The sequence below is a fragment of the Saccopteryx leptura genome, chromosome 2 (genome assembly GCF_036850995.1).
Source record: "Saccopteryx leptura isolate mSacLep1 chromosome 2, mSacLep1_pri_phased_curated, whole genome shotgun sequence".
Taxonomy (NCBI): Eukaryota; Metazoa; Chordata; class Mammalia; order Chiroptera; family Emballonuridae; genus Saccopteryx; species Saccopteryx leptura.
In genome coordinates, this window is record NC_089504.1 from 364,387,660 (window position 1) to 364,406,334 (window position 18,675).

General features: G+C 55.0%; 1 protein-coding gene across 4 annotated transcripts in view; it reads right to left on the bottom strand.

Annotated features, from left to right (window-relative positions):
• The window catches only part of LOC136392635 (adenosine receptor A2b-like), a 244,372-nt gene that overhangs the window by 8,786 nt on the left and 216,911 nt on the right, over window positions 1-18,675 (bottom strand). Inside the window, exon 1 of one of the 4 annotated variants that reach the window (XM_066364985.1) lies at window positions 15,992-16,560. The exons of the other annotated variants lie outside the window; for them this stretch is intronic. Within the exon in view, the coding sequence (XP_066221082.1) occupies window positions 15,992-16,335 (344 nt within the window). The 5' untranslated portion in view covers window positions 16,336-16,560. Of the gene's footprint in view, window positions 1-15,991; window positions 16,561-18,675 lie in introns of those variants that run through there. 4 annotated transcript variants of the gene reach the window in all.

Below are 18,675 nucleotides of genomic sequence, written 5' to 3' on the forward strand. Positions count from 1 at the left end.
TATATATACACACACACACACACATATATATATACACACATATATATACACATACACATATATATACACACACACATATATATACACACATACATATATATATACATATATATACACACACATATATATATACACATACATATATACACACATATATATACACACATATATACACACACACATATATACACACACACACATATATACACACACACACACATATACACACACACATATATATACACACACACATATATATACACACACACATATACACACACACACATACACACACACACATATATATTCTTTTTTTTACTGGAACCTGGATTTTTTTTTTTAAAGTTTAAAGAACATGATGATTGGGAATATTGGGGACAGCTGACTATAGACTGGCTGTCCTTTTATAATTCCTGAGTATAATGTGAGTGGGTGTATGAGACAGAGAGAAAGCAACTACAGCGAAATATGAACAACTTGTGTATTTAAGTGAAGAGAATCCGAGGATTCATTATATTGGTTTTGCAATTTAGAAGTTGTGGGAAAGTAAAAACACTTTCAGAATGACTCACTCTTTCCGAGACCATAGACCACATTGGATGAGTCAAATGGATCCACACGTGTGTGTCTGTGTACATATATGTGTGTATATTTTAATGGCAGGCACACTTACAGAATGAATGCAATGTGTGTACACTTACATGTGTTTTCTCACAAAAACACATACTGCACTTGGTTTGTAAGCTTTAAAAATGTCCCTGTTACTGGAGTTATATTCCAGGGGCTTAGCCACCTGCTGGGGTCACAGTCAGCCCCAGTGGGAGACTCTCTTTCTTCTTCCCTGAGACCAGGGGATCCTCAGCTGAAAGAACTTCTGCAGAGGGGACAGTCGGCCCCACTCAACCTGAACCTGCTGTCACCTCACTGGGGAGAAATGGAAGTGGGTATCCAGCAGTAGGGGCAACTATCCCCATTGCTAAGCTCTTGACCAAGAGACCCCCAAAGTAGGGGGTCGCACTAACGTTGTCATCCCGACCCCAGTTGCCCTAACCCACCAAGCCTGCAGCCTGTAGAGAGGTTGGTGGGGTGAGCCAGTCTGGGCCCACACTGCAGTCTTTCTACAGAAGACTCTGTGGGAAGACCAGGCAGCTGCAAGAGGAGGGGGAGCAGCTGGAAAATGGAGGCAACTCTGAAGGAACTTGAGCCCTTTTGCGGAGCTGCTGTCAGCTTTAAGCAGGAGGATGCCGGTCCGTATACACAGGTTGGGCCCTCCCACACACACCCTGGTACGGAAAACGCAGACACAAACAGTGAACAGAGTGGTAGCCCACAGGAGGTTACAAACAATGTCAGACATCAACCCATATCTGAACCCCGCCCAAGAGAACCCAGACCAACACAACCAGTAGTGGGTGGCAGATCTCACGAACACTAGACCCAACTAGTCACACAAGTGGCACACCCAGTGGAGGAGTACAGCAGACACCAGACCCTGCTAAAAATAACTGTGCCCCACAGGACAGACACGGCCCAGTGTCTAATACACCTGACCGTGCTGACCCTCAGAGCCAGCCAGCCTGAAGGGTTAACTCTACCCATGAAAGTGGCCACCAGCATTCAAGACTCACATACAACAGGAAGTAAATAGAACCTTCAGGAAACATTCCTAGAGCAAGGAGGTCAGGTGGCCAGGTGGTTAGTACCACTGAGCCCACCTTCCTCATAAAGACGTCATAACAGCCTGACAAGGTGGTGGTGCAGTGGATAGAGGATCAGACTGGGACATGGAGGACCCAGGTTTGAAACCCTGAGATCACTGGCTTGAAGGAGGGCTCATCTGGTTTGAGCAAAGCTCACCAGTTTAAGCCCAAGGTCGCTGGTTTGAGCAAGGGGTCACTCGGTCTGCCGTAGCCCCCTGGTCAAGGTACATATGAGAAAGCAATCAATGAACAATTACAGTGCTGCAAGGAAGAATTGATGCTTCTCATCTCTCTCCCTTCCTATCTGTCCCTATCTGTCACTCTCTCTGTCTCTGTCACAAAAAAATAAAAAAAGATGTCAAAACAAATTTGGGAATCAGGGCAGAGCTACCTAATACACAGACTAAATGATCTGACAAAGAAATATGATCCAAATGAATCAATAAGGCCCTGGTTGATTGGCTCAGTGGTAGAGCGTCAACCCAGCGTATGGAAGTCCCAGGTTCAAATCCTAGTCAGAGCACACAGGAGAAGCACCCATCTGCTTCTCCACTCTTCCCTCTCTCCTTTCTCTCTATCTCTCTTCCCCTCCCGTAGTCAAGGCTCCATGGTAGCAAAGTTGGCCCTGGCACTGAGGACGGCTCCATGGCCTCCGTCTCAGGTGCTAGAATGGCTCCGGTTGCAACGGAGCAACACCCCAGAGGGGCAGAGCATCGCCCCCTGGTGGGCATACCTGGTGGATCCCAGTCGGGCACATGCGAAAGTATGACTGCCTCCCGCTTCTAACTTCGGAAAAATGCAAAAAACAACAACAAATGAATCAATAAGAGAAACCCCCAGGAAAAGAATTAAATGAAATGGAAGTAATCACACTACCAGATGCAGAGTATAAAACAACGGTTATTAGGAAGCTCAAGGATCTTAAATTAAGAATGGATGATCACAATGAGAACTTAAACATAGAGATAGTAAGCATTAAAAAGGATACTACAATAAAACCAATTGTCAGAAATGACAAATACAATATCTGAAATGAAGACTGCACTAGAATGCATCAACAATAGGCTGGATGAAGAGGAGGATCGACTCAGCGATTTAGAGGACAAGATAAACGTAAGCACAGAAGCAGAACAGCAAAAAGAAAAGGGGCTCAAAAAGGCTGAGGAAACTCTAAGAGAGCTCTGTGACAACATCAAGTGAAATTCCATCCACATCATAGGGGTTCCTGAAGGAGAAACAAACAGGGATAGAGAACCTGTTTGAAGAAATCACAGTGGAAAACTTCCCTAATTTGATGAATGAAAAACCCACACAAGTTCAAGAAGTACAAAAAGTCCCATTAAAGATGAACCCAAAGAGGCCTACACCAAGACACATTATAATGAGAATGCCAAAGATAAGAGACCAAGAAAGAACACTAAAAACTGCAAGAGAAAAGCAATTAATTACCTACGAAGGAGCTCCCACACGCTGACATCTAACTTCTCAACAGAAACACTTCAGGCCAGAAGGGATCGGCAAGAAATATTCAAAGTGATGAAAACCAAGAACCTACAACCAAGACTACTCTATCCAGCAAAACTATCACTTAAAATTGAAAGAGAGCCAGACCAGGCGGTGGCTCAGTGGATAGAGCGTCAGACTGGGATGCTGAGGACCCAGGTTCAAGACCCTGAGGTCACCAGCTTGAGCGTGGGCTCATCAGGTTTGCACAGGCTCACCAGCTTGGACCCAAGGTCGCTGGCTCAAGCAAGGGGTTACTCGGTCTGCTAAAGGCCCCATGGTCAAGGCACATATGAGAAAGCAATCAATGAACAACTAAGGTGTCACAACAAAAAACTAATGATTGATGCTTCTCATCTCTCTCCATTCCTGTCTGTCTGTCCTTTATCTATCCCTCTGTGTCTCTGAAAAAAAAAAAATCGAAGGAGAAATAAGTTTCCCAGACAAGGGAAAAAAAAAGGCTCAAGGAGTTCATTACTACCAAACCAGTACTGCAAGAAATGTTAAACGGCCTGCTATAAAAAACAGGAAAGGAAAAAATAAATCAAGAGAAAGAGGACTGTAGGTTTAAAAAACAAAGTGACAATAAATAAGTACATGTCAATAATAACCTTAAATGTAAATGGATTAGCCTGACCAGGTGGTGGCACAGTGGATAGAGCATCGGACTGGGATGCGGAAGGACCCAGGTTCGAGACCCCGAGGTCGCCAGCTTGAGTGCGGGCTCATCTGGCTTGAGCAAAGAGTTCACCAGCTTGGACCCAAGGTCGCTGGCTCCAGCAGGGGGTTACTCGGTCTGCTGAAGGCCCGCAGTCAAGGCACATGTGAGAAAGCAATCAATGAACAACTAAGAAGTCGCAACGCGCAACGAGAAACTGATGATTGATGCTTCTCATCTCTCTCCGTTCCTGTCTGTCTGTCCCTGTCTATCTCTGCCTCTTTAAAAAAAAAAAAAAAAAAAAAAAGTAAATGGATTAAATGCTCCAATCAAAAGACATAGGGTAGCTGTGTGGATAAGAAAACAAGACCTGTATATATGCTGTCTGAGACCCACCTCAGAACAAAAGATACACATAGACTGCAAATGAAGGGATGGAAAAAAAATATGCCAAGCAAATGGAAATTTTTTAAAAAGCTGGAGGAACAATACTTATATCTGATAAAACAGCCTTTAAAACAAAGGCTATGGGTCCTGGCCAACTGGCTCAGTGGATAGAGCGTCAGCCCAGTGCATAGATGTCCCAGGTTCAATTTCTGGTCAGGGCACATAAGAGAAGTGACTGTCTGCTTCATCTGCCTCTTCTCCTTATCTCCCTCTTCTCCTATACCCAGTGGCTCCATTGGTTCAAGCATTGCCTTGGGCACTGATGATAGCTGGGTTAGTCCCAGCATGTCAGCCTCAGGCACTAAAAATAGCTCTATTGATTCGGCCATTGGCCTCAGACAGGAGTTGCCAGGTGGATCCCAGTTGGGGCGCATTTGGGAATCTGTCTCACTATCTCCCCTCCTCTCACTTAAAAAATAAATAAACAAATATATAAAATACAATAAAACAAAAAGGTCACTACATAATGATAAAGGGAGCAATCCAACAAGAGGATATAACCATTGTAAATCTGTATGCTCCTAATATAGGAGCACCTAAATGTATAAAGCAGGTTTTTTAAATTTTTTTTTTACAGAGACAGAGAGTCAGATAGAGGTATAGATAGGGACAGACAGACAGGAACATAGAGAGATGAGAAGCATCAATCATTAGTTTTTCATTGTGATACTTTAGTTGTTCATTAATTGCTTTCTCACATGTGCCTTGACCATGGAGCTACAGCAGAACGAGTAACCCCTTGCTCGAGCCAGTGACCTTGGGTCCAAGCTGGTGAGCTTTGCTCAAACCAGATGAGCCCGCGCTCAATCAAGCAGGTGACCTCGGGGTCTCGAACCTGGGTCCTCCACCTCCCAGTCCGACGCTTTATTTATTGCGCCACCGCCTGGTCAGGCATAAAGCAGCTTTTTTTTTTTTTAATTTATTTTTTACAGAGACAGAGAGTGAGTCAGAGAGAGGGACAGACAGACAGGAATGGAGAGAGATGAGAAGCATCAATCATTAGTTTTTCATTGCGTGTTGCAACACCTTAGTTGTTTATTGATTGCTTTCTCATATGTGCCTTGACCACGGGCCTTCAGCAGACCGAGTAATCCCTTGCTGGAGCCAGCGACCTTGGGTTCAAGCTGGTGGGCTTTTTCCTCAAACCAGATGAACCCACACTCAAGCTGGCGACCTCGGGGTTTTGAACCCCGGTCCTCTGCATCCCAGTCCGACACTCTATCCACTGCGCCACTGCCTGGTCAGGTTTAAAGCAGCTTTTGATGAACATAAAGGGTGAGATTGCCAGCAATACCATAATAATAGGGGATTTTAACACCTCACTAACATCAATGGATAGATCCTCAAGAAAGAAAATCCACAAAGAAACAATGGCCTTAAAGTGACACACTAGATCAACTAAATTTAATTGGTACCTTCAGAACATTTCACCCCAAAGCAGCAGAATATACGTTCTTTTTCAAGTGCTCATGGTACATTTTCTAGGGCAGACCACATGTTAGGACACAAAACAAATCTCAATAAATTTAAGAAGATTGAAATCATATCGCCAAACCTGTGGGGGTGCAGTGGATAAAGTGTCGACCTGGAATGCTGAGGTTGCAAGTTCAAAACCCTGGGCTTGCCCGTCAAGGCACATACAAGAAGCAACTACTATGAGTTGATGCTTCTTGCTCCTCCCCACCCTCTAAAATAAAAGTTAAAGAAATATAAATCATATCAAGTATTTTCTCTGACCACAATGGCATGAAACTAGAAATCAACTACAATAGAAAAACTGAAAAACATTTAAACTTAGATGCTAAATAGCATGTTATTAAATAACAAATGGATTAACGATGAGATCAAGGAAGAAATAAAAAAAATTCCCTTGAAACAAAGGAAAATGAGCATACAACAACATGAAATCTATGGGACACAGCTAAAGCAGTCCTGAGAGGGAAGTTCAGAGCATTACAGGAATACCTTAAAAAGCAAGAAAAATTGCAAATAAACAACCTAACTCTGCACCTAAAAGAACTAGAGAAAGAGCCGCAAACAAAGCCCAGAGGAAGTAGAAGGAAGGAAATAATAAAGATCAGAGGGGAAATAAATGACATAGAAGTTAAAAAAAAATACAAAAGATCAATGACACGAAGAGCTGTTTTTTTGAAAAGGTTAACAAGAGTGATGAACCTTAAACCATACTCATCAAGAAAAAGAGAGGACCCAGATAAATAAAATTAGACACTTCTCCAAAGAGGACATGCAGATAGCCAATAGGCATATAAAAAAATGCTCAATGTCACTAATCATCAGAGAAATGCAAATTAAAACCACAATGAGATATCATCACACACCTGTTAGAATGGTTTGCATTAACAAATCGGCAAACCAGAGCTGTCAAGGGTGTGGAGAAAAAGGAACCCTCCTGCACTGCTGGTGGGAATGCAGACTGGTGCAGCCACTGTGGAAAAACAGTGTGGTATTTTCTTAAAAGATTAAAAATGGAACTGCCTTTTGACCCAGCTATCCCACTTTTAGGAATATATCTTAAGAATCCCAAAACACTGATTCAAAAAAAGAAATGCACCCCCATGTTCATTGCAGCATTGTTCACAATAGCCAAGATCTGGAAACAGCCCAAGTGTCCGTCAGTGGACGAGTGGATTAAAAAGCTGTGGTACATAGACACAATGGAGTACTATGTGGCCGTGAAAAAGGAGATCTTACCTTTTGTGACAGCACGGATGGACCTGGAGATTATTATGCTAAGTGAAATAAGCCAGGCAGAGAAAGAAAAGAATCATATGACCTCACATATATGTAGGATCTAATGAAGACAAGAAACTGAGGAACAAAATAGAAACAGAGGCAGAGTCACAGGGAGCAGAGGGACGGCTGTCAGAGGGAAGGGGGGAGAGGGGACGGGATCAGAGAAGGTGAAGGGATTAGTGAAATTATATACACATAACACACAGATACAGACGACAGGGTAGCGACAGCTGGAGGGAAAAGGGGAGGTGGAGGCCGGGGTCGGGGGGCAAAAGGGGTGAAATGGGGGTGGAGAGAGACTTTGCATGGGGCATGGGGCACACGTAGTTTGCAGAGGGTGTTATATTGACTGGGGCACTTGAAACCATGTCAACACATTAAAAATAAAAAATTTAAATTAAATAAATAAATAAAATAAAAAATGTCTGCCTGACCAGGCGGTGGCGCAGTGGATAGAGCGTTGGACTGGGATGCGGAAGACTCAGGTTCGAGACCCCGAGGTTGCCAGCTTGAGTGCAGGCTCATCTTGTTTGAGCAAAGCTCACCAGCTTGGACCCAAGGTCGCTGGCTTGAGCAAGGGGTCACTCAGTCTGCTGAAGGCCCGCAGTCAAGGCACATATGAGAAAGCAATCAATGAACAACTAAGGTGTCGCAACGAAAAACTAATGATTGATGCTTCTCATCTCTCTCCGTTCCTGTCTGTCTGTCCTTGTCTATCCCTCTCTCTGACTCTCTCTCTGTCTCTGTAAAAAAAAAAGAAAGAAAAGAAAAAGTAAAAAAATTTAAAAATGTCCCTGTCGCTAAAAAACGAAGTTAACTAATGATTCCTCAAAACGCCAAATTTAGGAGCTATCCTGTCCCTCTGTAAGACTGCTAACCTCTCCCTGTGAAGTCTCCCCACCCCTTCATCTGCTCTGACCTCCCCTTCCCCACACACGCAGCCAGTGCCTAATAGGTCACAAGTAGGTGGACCGGGCACAGGAAATAATGAGGGAACAACGTGACCCCGGCTGGTAAGGGAGAAGGGAAGGCAGCCCTAACAGGTTAGAGACCAGACAGCGGCACTGGGCGCCGAGCTGCTGAGAAACCCCAGCGGCTCCCAGGGACGGCATCGTGAAACCTGGGCAGAGTCGGCAGGTAAAGGACATCCCCGACCATCCGTCCGTCCGTCCGTCTGAGAGCTGAGCAGTGCCACAGCCGGACCCCAGTCAGTCCCGGGAATTCAGCGGAGTCCTGAGAAGCCAGGGCAGAGAAACGAGAGGAGGACCCTGGAGGAGAAGGGACTGCAGCTGGTGCGAGTTGCGACCTTCTCACAAGGCACTTGGAACAGTGGGTCAAGGAAGGCGGTGCCGTCAGGTTTCCAATTTAGAAAGATAGCCGATATGTCCGGAAAGGGGTCCCGGACCAGCAGGGGTGCAGGGAGAGAGCAGGCCTCCCGGAACCGGGTCGAAGCAGAGATGGGACAGAAGGGAAGTGACCGGAGGGCGGGTTTAAGAAGTGTGAGCGACAGGGTCTGTTCTGTAACGTCTTTCAATAAAGCTCTACAACTCTCTCCATTAAAAACTAGTGGATGTCTTTGGCAGTGGTGCTGAAATCAGCGTTGGAAATGAAGACGGCATCTACAGAGAGCCGCTCCGGGAAGCCTGTGGGTGGCGGGCGGAGAGGGAGAGGTGGTGAAGCAGGGACAGCGAGTCTGAGGGCAGGGGGCAGGGACGGCGAGTCTGAGGGCAGGGACGGCGAGTCTGAGGGCAGGGACGGTGAGTCTGAGGGCAGGGGGCAGGGACGGCGAGTCTGAGGGCAGGGACGGCGAGTCTGAGGGCAGGGATGGCGAGTCTGAGGGCAGGGACGGCGAGTCTGAGGGCAGGGGGGCAGGGACGGCGAGTCTGAGGGCAGGGACGGCGAGTCTGAGGGCAGGGACGGCGAGTCTGAGGGCAGGGACGGCGAGTCTGAGGGCAGGGGGCAGGGACGGCGAGTCTGAGGGCAGGGACAGCGAGTCTGAGGGCAGGGACGGCGAGTCTGAGGGCAGGGGGCAGGGACAGCGAGTCTGAGGGCAGGGGGCAGGGACGGCGAGTCTGAGGGCAGGGACGGCGAGTCTGAGGGCAGGGGGCAGGGACAGCGAGTCTGAGGGCAGGGACGGCGAGTCTGAGGGCAGGGGGCAGGGACAGCGAGTCTGAGGGCAGGGACGGCGAGTCTGAGGGCAGGGGGCAGGGACAGCGAGTCTGAGGGCAGGGGGCAGAGACGGCGAGTCTGAGGGCAGGGGGCAGAGACGGCGAGTCTGAGGGCAGGGACGGCGAGTCTGAGGGCAGGGGGCAGGGACGGCGAGTCTGAGGGCAGGGACGGCGAGTCTGAGGGCAGGGGGCAGGGACGGCGAGTCTGAGGGCAGGGACGGCGAGTCTGAGGGCAGGGACGGCGAGTCTGAGGGCAGGGGGCAGGGACGGCGAGTCTGAGGGCAGGGACGGCGAGTCTGAGGGCAGGGACGGCGAGTCTGAGGGCAGGGGGCAGGGACGGCGAGTCTGAGGGCAGGGGGCAGGGACGGCGAGTCTGAGGGCAGGGGGCAGGGACGGCGAGTCTGAGGGCAGGGACAGCGAGTCTGAGGGCAGGGGGCAGGGACAGCGAGTCTGAGGGCAGGGACGGCGAGTCTGAGGGCAGGGGGCAGGGACAGCGAGTCTGAGGGCAGGGGGCAGAGACGGCGAGTCTGAGGGCAGGGGGCAGAGACGGCGAGTCTGAGGGCAGGGACGGCGAGTCTGAGGGCAGGGGGCAGGGACGGCGAGTCTGAGGGCAGGGACGGCGAGTCTGAGGGCAGGGGGCAGGGACGGCGAGTCTGAGGGCAGGGACGGCGAGTCTGAGGGCAGGGACGGCGAGTCTGAGGGCAGGGGGCAGGGACGGCGAGTCTGAGGGCAGGGACGGCGAGTCTGAGGGCAGGGACGGCGAGTCTGAGGGCAGGGGGCAGGGACGGCGAGTCTGAGGGCAGGGGGCAGGGACGGCGAGTCTGAGGGCAGGGGGCAGGGACGGCGAGTCTGAGGGCAGGGACAGCGAGTCTGAGGGCAGGGACGGCGAGTCTAAGGGCAGGGACGGCGAGTCTGAGGGCAGGGACGGCGAGTCTGAGGGCAGGGGGCAGGGATGGCGAGTCTGAGGGCAGGGGGCAGAGACAGCGAGTCTGAGGGCAGGGACGGCGAGTCTGAGGGCAGGGGGCAGGGACGGCGAGTCTGAGGGCAGGGACGGCGAGTCTGAGGGCAGGGACGGCGAGTCTGAGGGCAGGGGGCAGGGACGGCGAGTCTGAGGGCAGGGGGCAGGGACGGCGAGTCTGAGGGCAGGGACGGCGAGTCTGAGGGCAGGGGGCAGGGACGGCGAGTCTGAGGGCAGGGACAGCGAGTCTGAGGGCAGGGACGGCGAGTCTGAGGGCAGGGACGGCGAGTCTGAGGGCAGGGACAGCGAGTCTGAGGGCAGGGGGCAGGGACAGCGAGTCTGAGGGCAGGGGGCAGGGACGGCGAGTCTGAGGGCAGGGGGCAGGGACGGCGAGTCTGAGGGCAGGGGGCAGGGACGGCGAGTCTGAGGGCAGGGGGCAGGGACGGCGAGTCTGAGGGCAGGGACAGCGAGTCTGAGGGCAGGGACGGCGAGTCTGAGGGCAGGGGGCAGGGACAGCGAGTCTGAGGGCAGGGACGGCGAGTCTGAGGGCAGGGACGGCGAGTCTGAGGGCAGGGGGCAGGGACAGCGAGTCTGAGGGCAGGGGGCAGGGACGGCGAGTCTGAGGGCAGGGGGCAGGGACGGCGAGTCTGAGGGCAGGGACAGCGAGTCTGAGGGCAGGGACGGCGAGTCTGAGGGCAGGGGGCAGGGACGGCGAGTCTGAGGGCAGGGACGGCGAGTCTGAGGGCAGGGACAGCGAGTCTGAGGGCAGGGGGCAGGGACGGCGAGTCTGAGGGCAGGGACAGCGAGTCTGAGGGCAGGGACGGCGAGTCTGAGGGCAGGGACGGCGAGTCTGAGGGCAGGGGGCAGGGACTGCGAGTCTGAGGGCAGGGGGCAGGGACAGCGAGTCTGAGGGCAGGGACGGCGAGTCTGAGGGCAGGGGGCAGGGACGGCGAGTCTGAGGGCAGGGCCGGCAGCTTCCACAGGTCTGAACAGCTCAGGGAAAGGGCCGGCACGCAGCCATGGACACTGCTGGGCTCCCACACGCAGGAGGACCGCGGCCCAGAGCCCAGGAGAGGGACTGACCAGCCTCAAAGTCACCACACTCCACCACCTACCGCACAACCCAACCGTCTACGACCCCATCGCCAGCCGGCAGGTGCCCAGACACATAACCTATGCCACACTTTGCCCAAGCTCCCCCGTCTTTGCGATGGCACCACCCAGCTGCCCCCCAAACCGGGGAGTCGCCCTGTATTCTCCCCTCTCCCGCATGCCCAACCTCCAACCACGTCAGCAGGTCCTCATGCACCTGCCCCCATGAGCCCGGTGCACCGTGCACCAGGCAGTGCCCGTCCATGGACGCAGCTGCCCCTCACACGGGCTGACTGGGCCCTGCAGCTTCCACACCCACAGCCCCACACCGGCTGGCCCTGACCAGCCCGTGTCCAGTCCTGGCTCGCGGACTGAGGCTCCAAAGGCCGTCTTAGGTTCTCAAGGGTCTTTCCCATCCTGGTCTCTTGGTGGGCTATGTGGCTTGACCTGTGTGTGGCCCCTCTCTGCTCCAAACTCCGCCAGACACCCCTTGGCTGGCACCAGATATGAGCCTTCCCTGGGGCAGATGTTCAGATCATTACTGTTGTGCTGGGTGGAATGGCCGCCTCCCCCCCAAAGGCTCAGACTCTGCCACCAGGTAATCCAGGAAAAGCTCCCCCTCTCAGGATCTGTATCAGGAAGCAGGCGTCCCTTCCCTGGAGAAGGTAGTGATCACAGGTTCTGGGGATCAGAACACAGACATCTTATTTTGGGGGGGCCTCCATTCAACCCCCACAACAGTAACGTTCTGGAAGGGGAAGATAGCACTGATGTGGATAAAGGGGGGAACCCAGAGGGGGAGTCCTTGGAAAAGCCGGGGGGGCGGGGGTGGGACCCAGAGCTGAAAATGTTCTTTCTTCGTTATTTTAAAACAACATGAATGGTGACTGCATGAGAACTGTTAACTCAATAAATTTTTTTTAAAAAGAAAGCAACCAAGAAAGGGAAAGAAAGAAAGGAAGGAAAGGGAAAGGGGAAGGGAAAGGAAAGAAACTTACTTTTGAAAAAACACTCAAAGTCCCCTGCGGACTCCCACCCTACACTCAGTTCCGTCAGCTAAGAGGAGGCCACGTTCTTACCCAAGGCATCAAGTGTGGCTAAGAAGTCAACACCAGGTGTCAATCTCCTTCTCCACCCCTCCTCCTCTCGCTTCTCTCTGTCTCTCTGTCTCTCTCTTCCTCTCCTGCAGCCAAGGTTCGATTACAGCGAGTTAGCCCGGGCGCTGAGGATGGCTCCATGGCCTCTGCCTCAGGTGCTAGAATGGCTCTGGTTGCAACAGAGCGACACCCCAAATGGGCAGAGCATCGCCCCCTGGTGGGCATGCCCGGTGGATCCCAGTCAGGCACATGCAGGAATCTGTCTGACTGCCTCCCTGCTTCTCACTAAAAAACAAACAAATAAACAAAAACCCAGAAGGCTTCAATACCTACTCACAGACTGGACATGTGAGGTGCTGAGAAGTGACCAAGGGGCCAGGACCAGGCCGGGGCCAGGTGTCCGGACAGGCCAGACAAGCACGCCCCTTCCAGTCTGCTGTTGGAACCAGCAAACCACACACTCCCTGGGAAACCCACTCCTCAGCCCCCCCGGGAAGCAGCTGCCCCCCCCCCCCGACTTAGATGAATCACAGGCCCCTCTACCCCCATCCCCAACTCAGCTGGGGTGTGGCACGAAGGGGACTGGACAAGGGAGGGGGAGTTCTCCTGCTGGGCCAAGGGGGGTGGGAGCCGCCTGGGCTGATGCCCCCCACCACAGGCATGTGCCCCCCAGAGTCGCACACCTGGCTCTGCTGCGTGCACCTGGCTCCCCTCCGCCCCCCAATCCTGCCCGCTCCCGACAGCACCACTAGGACTGGACCCTCTGCCGGGAGCACCAGGAACTGTGTGGACTCGGATTCTGAAGGCCACGGGCAGCCCCTGGTGTGAGCAGACACTCCTCCTTTGCACGTCCGGCCAGAGCTGTCCTTTCTGCGCCTGGCATCACCTCAGTGCCCCCTCACCCCATGCCCCCGTTCCTCTGGCACTGGAACCTCCCCCAGGTTAGTCACCGCCCTGGCATGGGGGGTGCCCTGCGGCTCCCTGGCCCGCGCTGTACTCAGGCCTCGCACTCAGGGTCTTGAGGCACAAAGCCTTCTGGCCCGGAGCATCAGCGAACGGGGTGGAACCCAGGCCAGGCCAAGAGCTGGCTCTGCCCTCACTGCCTGGACCTGACCTGCGTGACCGCTGGCCTTTATAAGGGAGACACCGCCTCCCACACAGGGCACTTCCAACTTGACTGCCACTGGGCAGGCGGGCATTGCACGACTCCCCGGGGGCCTCGGGGCTGAGTCAGAGCGCTCCGCTCTCCCACTCTGGTAGGACCACAGATCTCCCGCCAAAGACGGGGACACAGGAATCACACACACCCCCACCCACCCACCCCGGGGACTGGTTCAGCGGGGCAGGGTGGGGCCCCATCTTGGCCTGTTCGCCTGCTCTCAGGGGGCCACAGGCCTCAGGAGCAGGAAGTGCGGACGCTGCTGAGGGAGCGCTCAGCAGCCTGAGGACCCGCCTACCTCTCCAACCGCGAGGGTGCAGGTGGGCGCGGGACCGGTTGGACGCCCGCAGGTACGGTACCTGGGACAGGGAGCGGGGCTGCTCAGACACGCCTCTTCCGGGCCTCCTCGCTCACGTGGGCAGGCCAGGAGGAGGGCGGCAGGACGGGGTGAGCTCTGCGCCCTCTCTCTACCTCCACATCCCACCTACTGCCGTTGGCAGATGCAAAGGAGAAGTCAGGGACCAGTGATTCACATGTCAGCGTTTCCCTTAACGTGCCCACACCCTTTTTCTTTTTTCAAGACTCCACCCAGCACAAACCAGGACAAGAACTAACAGATTTAAATTTCTATGGAACTTCCTGCTCCACGGGGCACATGGGATTCTTCCAGGATCTGCCACTGAGCTGGGGCCTCTCTGGACCTCTGCCAGGGGCAAGCCCCAGGGGTCTCCATCAGATGGGCAACCCAGGGTGGTGGCTTGGGACTGCCTGCCCGTTGGAGAATGCCAACAATCCAAAAAAACCATCAAGTAACCAACGTGAGGACCAAGAGGCAGGAACGTGACCTAGAGAGAGAAGAGTGTGCCACGCCACCCCAAACTTTGGAAAGCCCTGGACTCTCTCAGTCCTGGTGGGATGCATGGGGGGGGGGCTTCCTGGTCCGTTGCCAAGGGCAGACACACCGATGAGGCTCACAGGCCGGTGCAGCCAGAGGTTCCTGTTCAGGTGGGGGCCCGGGACAGAACCCACAGGGATAAACTCAACACCTCTGCCTGTTAGAGACGCTGCTGGGAGCATTCTCCTGGTCTGTTCCTCCACATTTCCAGCCACCCACTGACGACAGGCACGATCAGCCTTCTACAAACGGCAGTACACCTTCTGGCCACATCCCTAACACTGATGCCACACAGAGCCCCCACCCCCCTCCCCACGCAAGACAGCCTGACGGCACCGTAGGAATACAGTACCAGCTGCGGGTTCAAGTCCTAGCTCCCACACGTATTCCGAACGCACCCTCCTAAGCAAGACTCTAATCTCCCCCACCTGCAAGCCACCCTCCCCTCACGGACAAGACGCAGGTAACAGGACCGACCTTCTGGAATTACTGAAATAATTAAAAGACGTAAGTTTACGATAAACTGCCTCACGGAGTTGGCACTCAAATTAATTCCTTCCCTTCCTTCTTACTCCTGTGACCGTTTCCCGTCTCAGTCCCCAAACCCAAAGAGACCTCAAGCTCACCGAACTCAGAAATGCCAAAGGGGCCCAGATACCAAAGACGGAGCATAAACATTTTCAGTACCCCCACCCCCACCCCACCCAGAGGTTCCCGGACTCTCCTGCTCTCAAGCCCTCCACTCTGAAGTCCTTGGTCAGCTACAGCTGGGGCTCCACTCCCATTGCCGGCTGGCTCCTTCCCCTGAACCTCACATTTTCTCTGTGGGAGAAACAGAGGACCCTTAGGCTCTTCAGTTCTGAAATCCCGGTGGCCTTCTCCCATCCTGCTGGGACAGGGCAGCGAGGACACACAAGGTTACACACGGGCGCGGGGGCCCGAGGTTCCTGGTGAAAGGCGAGAAACAGTTCGCCTCTTTTTCAAAGTATATGGAGGTGACTTGAGTCACCATTAAGCATGCAGGGGCACATGTCTTAGCATTCCCCAAAGTTAACTGGCGCCGTCCCGCACCGGGCTGCATGGCCCTCATTTTGCATCAAGTACATTCTGAAGTTGGGTCGTGAGTAGTGTCCATTCTGACAACGCCAAGTCCCATCGTTCCAAGTTGCCCTGGAAACGACCCGGAGGGGGTGGAAGCTAGCAGTTCTCGCCGCAAAGGAGGGGATGCGCTCAGCAAACCTCCCTCCCTCTCCTGGGCCTCCACTCAGGAGTTTCCACGGCAGGCGAGGTTCCTGGGGACCACACTCCCGGCAACCCCTAGACTGGCCCTACGCAGCATCCCTTATGGAGACGCGCGCGTCCGGAAGCGCGCGAACCCCCAGGGAAGCCGACCAGGGCACCGAAAGAGGCCGGGCGGCCCGGGCGGGCGCGCACGTCTCCGAGGCTGCCCGGCGTCCTCCAGGCGGGGAACCCGGGCTCCGAGCGCCGCGCGCGCCTCAGCCCGGCCGGTCTCCGAGGCTAGGATCCCGGGCCCGGGCCCAGGGCGGGTGCGCGCCTCACCTGAGCGGGACGCTGATGGCCAGGTACCTGTCGACGGCCACGGCCAGGAGGCTGAAGATGGAGCTCTGCGTGGGCACGAGCACGAAGCAGGCGAGGAAAAGGCAGCTGTTGATGTCGAGGCAGATGCCCCAGCTGATGGTGATGGCGAACGGGATGGCGAACAGCCCCACGGCCACGTCGGCCGCGGCCAGGGACACCAGGAAGTAGTTGGTGGGCGTCTGCAGCGCGCTGTTCAAGCCCACGGCGGCGCACACCAGCACGTTGCCCGCCACGGACAGCAGGGCGATGGCCAGCTCCAGCACCACGTACAGCGCGGCCGGCGTGACCAGCGTGTCCTGCTCCATGGCCGGTGGGTGGCGTCGCCTACCCGGGCCGCGCCGAGTGCGGGACAGCCGCTGGGGCCCCGCTGGGCATGGCCTGGCCGTCTGGGCCGCGCGTCCGCCGGCCGCGTCTGGCCCGCTAGGCTGGCGCACTCGGGGCCGAGACTCACGGGGCGGGACCGCGGAGAGCTGGGCACGCCCACCGGCCCGTGTGCCCGCGCGTCGGGGACTCCGCGCGCGGAGCACCGCCCCTCCCTCGAGCCTCGGTCCTCGCCCACGTGGGGCGCGTGGTCTCCGCGGAGCCTCCCTGCGGGCCTCCCGGGATGACAGCCTCTCACTAAAGTCAAGTTCATCAACTTTCCCTAAAGTCCCCGCTCGGTGGGCGGTGCGTCCCGAGCGGTCGCACGGTCTCCCCACCCCGCCCCGGGCGGCGCGTAGGCGGGGCCGCTCCGGGGGCTGAGACCCGCCCCCGCCCCGGGCGCCCACCGCCCGAGGACTGCCGCCCCCCGCGCCAGGAGCCGCTCCCCGCTCGGCCCGGCGAGCCCAGGACCCGAACGAAGCCTTTGGAGGCGCTGCCACGCGAACCCTGCGGACCCCGCTGGACAGGCGGGGAGGGCACCGCGGGGCTCGAGCTCGCACGGCGCCCCACGGCCAGGAGGCCTCTGCGCTGCTGCGCCGGCCGGCCAGCCCCCTCTCCGCCGTCCTCCCGTCCTGGGCCCGGGCGCCTCCAGCTCCGCCTTCTCCTACCTGGCGGCCTGCTCTGCCGTCCTCGACCACCCGCCTGACCTCCGGTGTCCTCAGGCGCTCTCTCCATCCTCCACTCGCTCCCCAGGCCTCACGCGTGGTCCTCCCACCCTGAACTCCCAGACCTCTCCTCTGCAGCCCGAAGCGCCTGGCCTGAGCATCCCAACTGCTGTGACCACTCCGGGCTTCTCCCGGGACAGCCCGGGGCCCCAAACCGGCGAGTCCAAAATCAGGCTCTTGTGCAACCCCCTCCACACCTGTGTGCTCTCTCTCCTCTTTCTGGGATCCAGTTACTGACCTCACTTCCCATCGGCACCCACACCCAGGAGGGGCGCTGACACCCTCCTCCTCCACCCTCCCGACGTGCCCATCGTTGGTGCTGCGATTCCGCTTCCAGCTTCCAGAGCTTTACTTCTCTGCACCCTGAGGTCATGACCGGGTCACCCCCACCCGCCGCCCCCCGCGCAGCAGTCTGCCTCCACCCCTCCTCAGCGCCCCTCACCTGGTAAAAGGTAGTTAAGAAGACGTTCAGGCAACAGGAAAAGCTGCTTGCAAAATCACGTTAAGCAAAAAAAATAAAAATAAAACATGGAGGGGCCTGCTAACGGGTTGGCGATTTCTTTTTGGGAGGGGGTGACAAAAAGACTCAATGTGATGGCTCTACAGCTCTGTAATATACTAAAAACCCCTCAATTATATACTTTAAATAATCGAATTGTATGATACATGAATTATGTCTCAGTGCAGCTGCAGTAACAGCAGAACCGCTCAGTCTCTTAACGGGCCTGAGCAGTAACATCTGTCTATGTATCAGCAAGGGCAACAAAGTCTCCACAAGCACTCACAGTACAGTCCTGGCTGGGTGAGGTTGTCATACTTTTTTTTTTTTTCTCTCTCTCTCTCCATTTTCCTGCTGGTGTTTTACTTCCATATAACAAAACACCAGGAAGGGAGGACAGTGCATCTTGTCCTTCACTGTCTGTGTGACTGCTAGAGGGAATTTTTACACTTATAACTCGAGTGTCCCAGGCCTCACCAGCTTGTACATAAAGATGGGGGCACAGCAGAAATGATGGCCGATGTCCTGACCTGATAGCATGGTTGGTTAGAGCATTGTCCCAAAGTGCAGAAGTTGCTGGTTCGAGCCCCAGTCAGGGCACACAGAGGAATAAAATCGGTGTTCCTGTCTCTCTCTTTCCTTCCTTCCTCTCACTAAAATCAAGAAATAAAAATTAAAATATATATATATAACAGCCCTGGCCGGTTGGCTCAGCGGTAGAGCGTCGGCCTGGCACGCGGGGGACCCGGGTTCGATTCCCGGCCAGGGCACATAGGAGAAGCGCCCATTTGCTTCTCCCCCCCCCCACCCCCTCCTTCCTCTCTGTCTCTCTCTTCCCCTCCTGCAGCCGAGGCTCCATTGGAGCAAAGATGGCCCTGGCGCTGGGGATGGCTCCTTGGCCTCTGCCCCAGGTGCTAGAGTGGCTCTGGTCGCGACAGAGCGACGCCCCGGAGGGGCAGAGCATCGCCCCCTGGTGGGCAGAGCGTCGCCCCTGGTGGGTGTGCCGGGTGGATCCCGGTCGGATGCATGCAGGAGTCTGTCTGACTGTCTCTCCCTGTTTC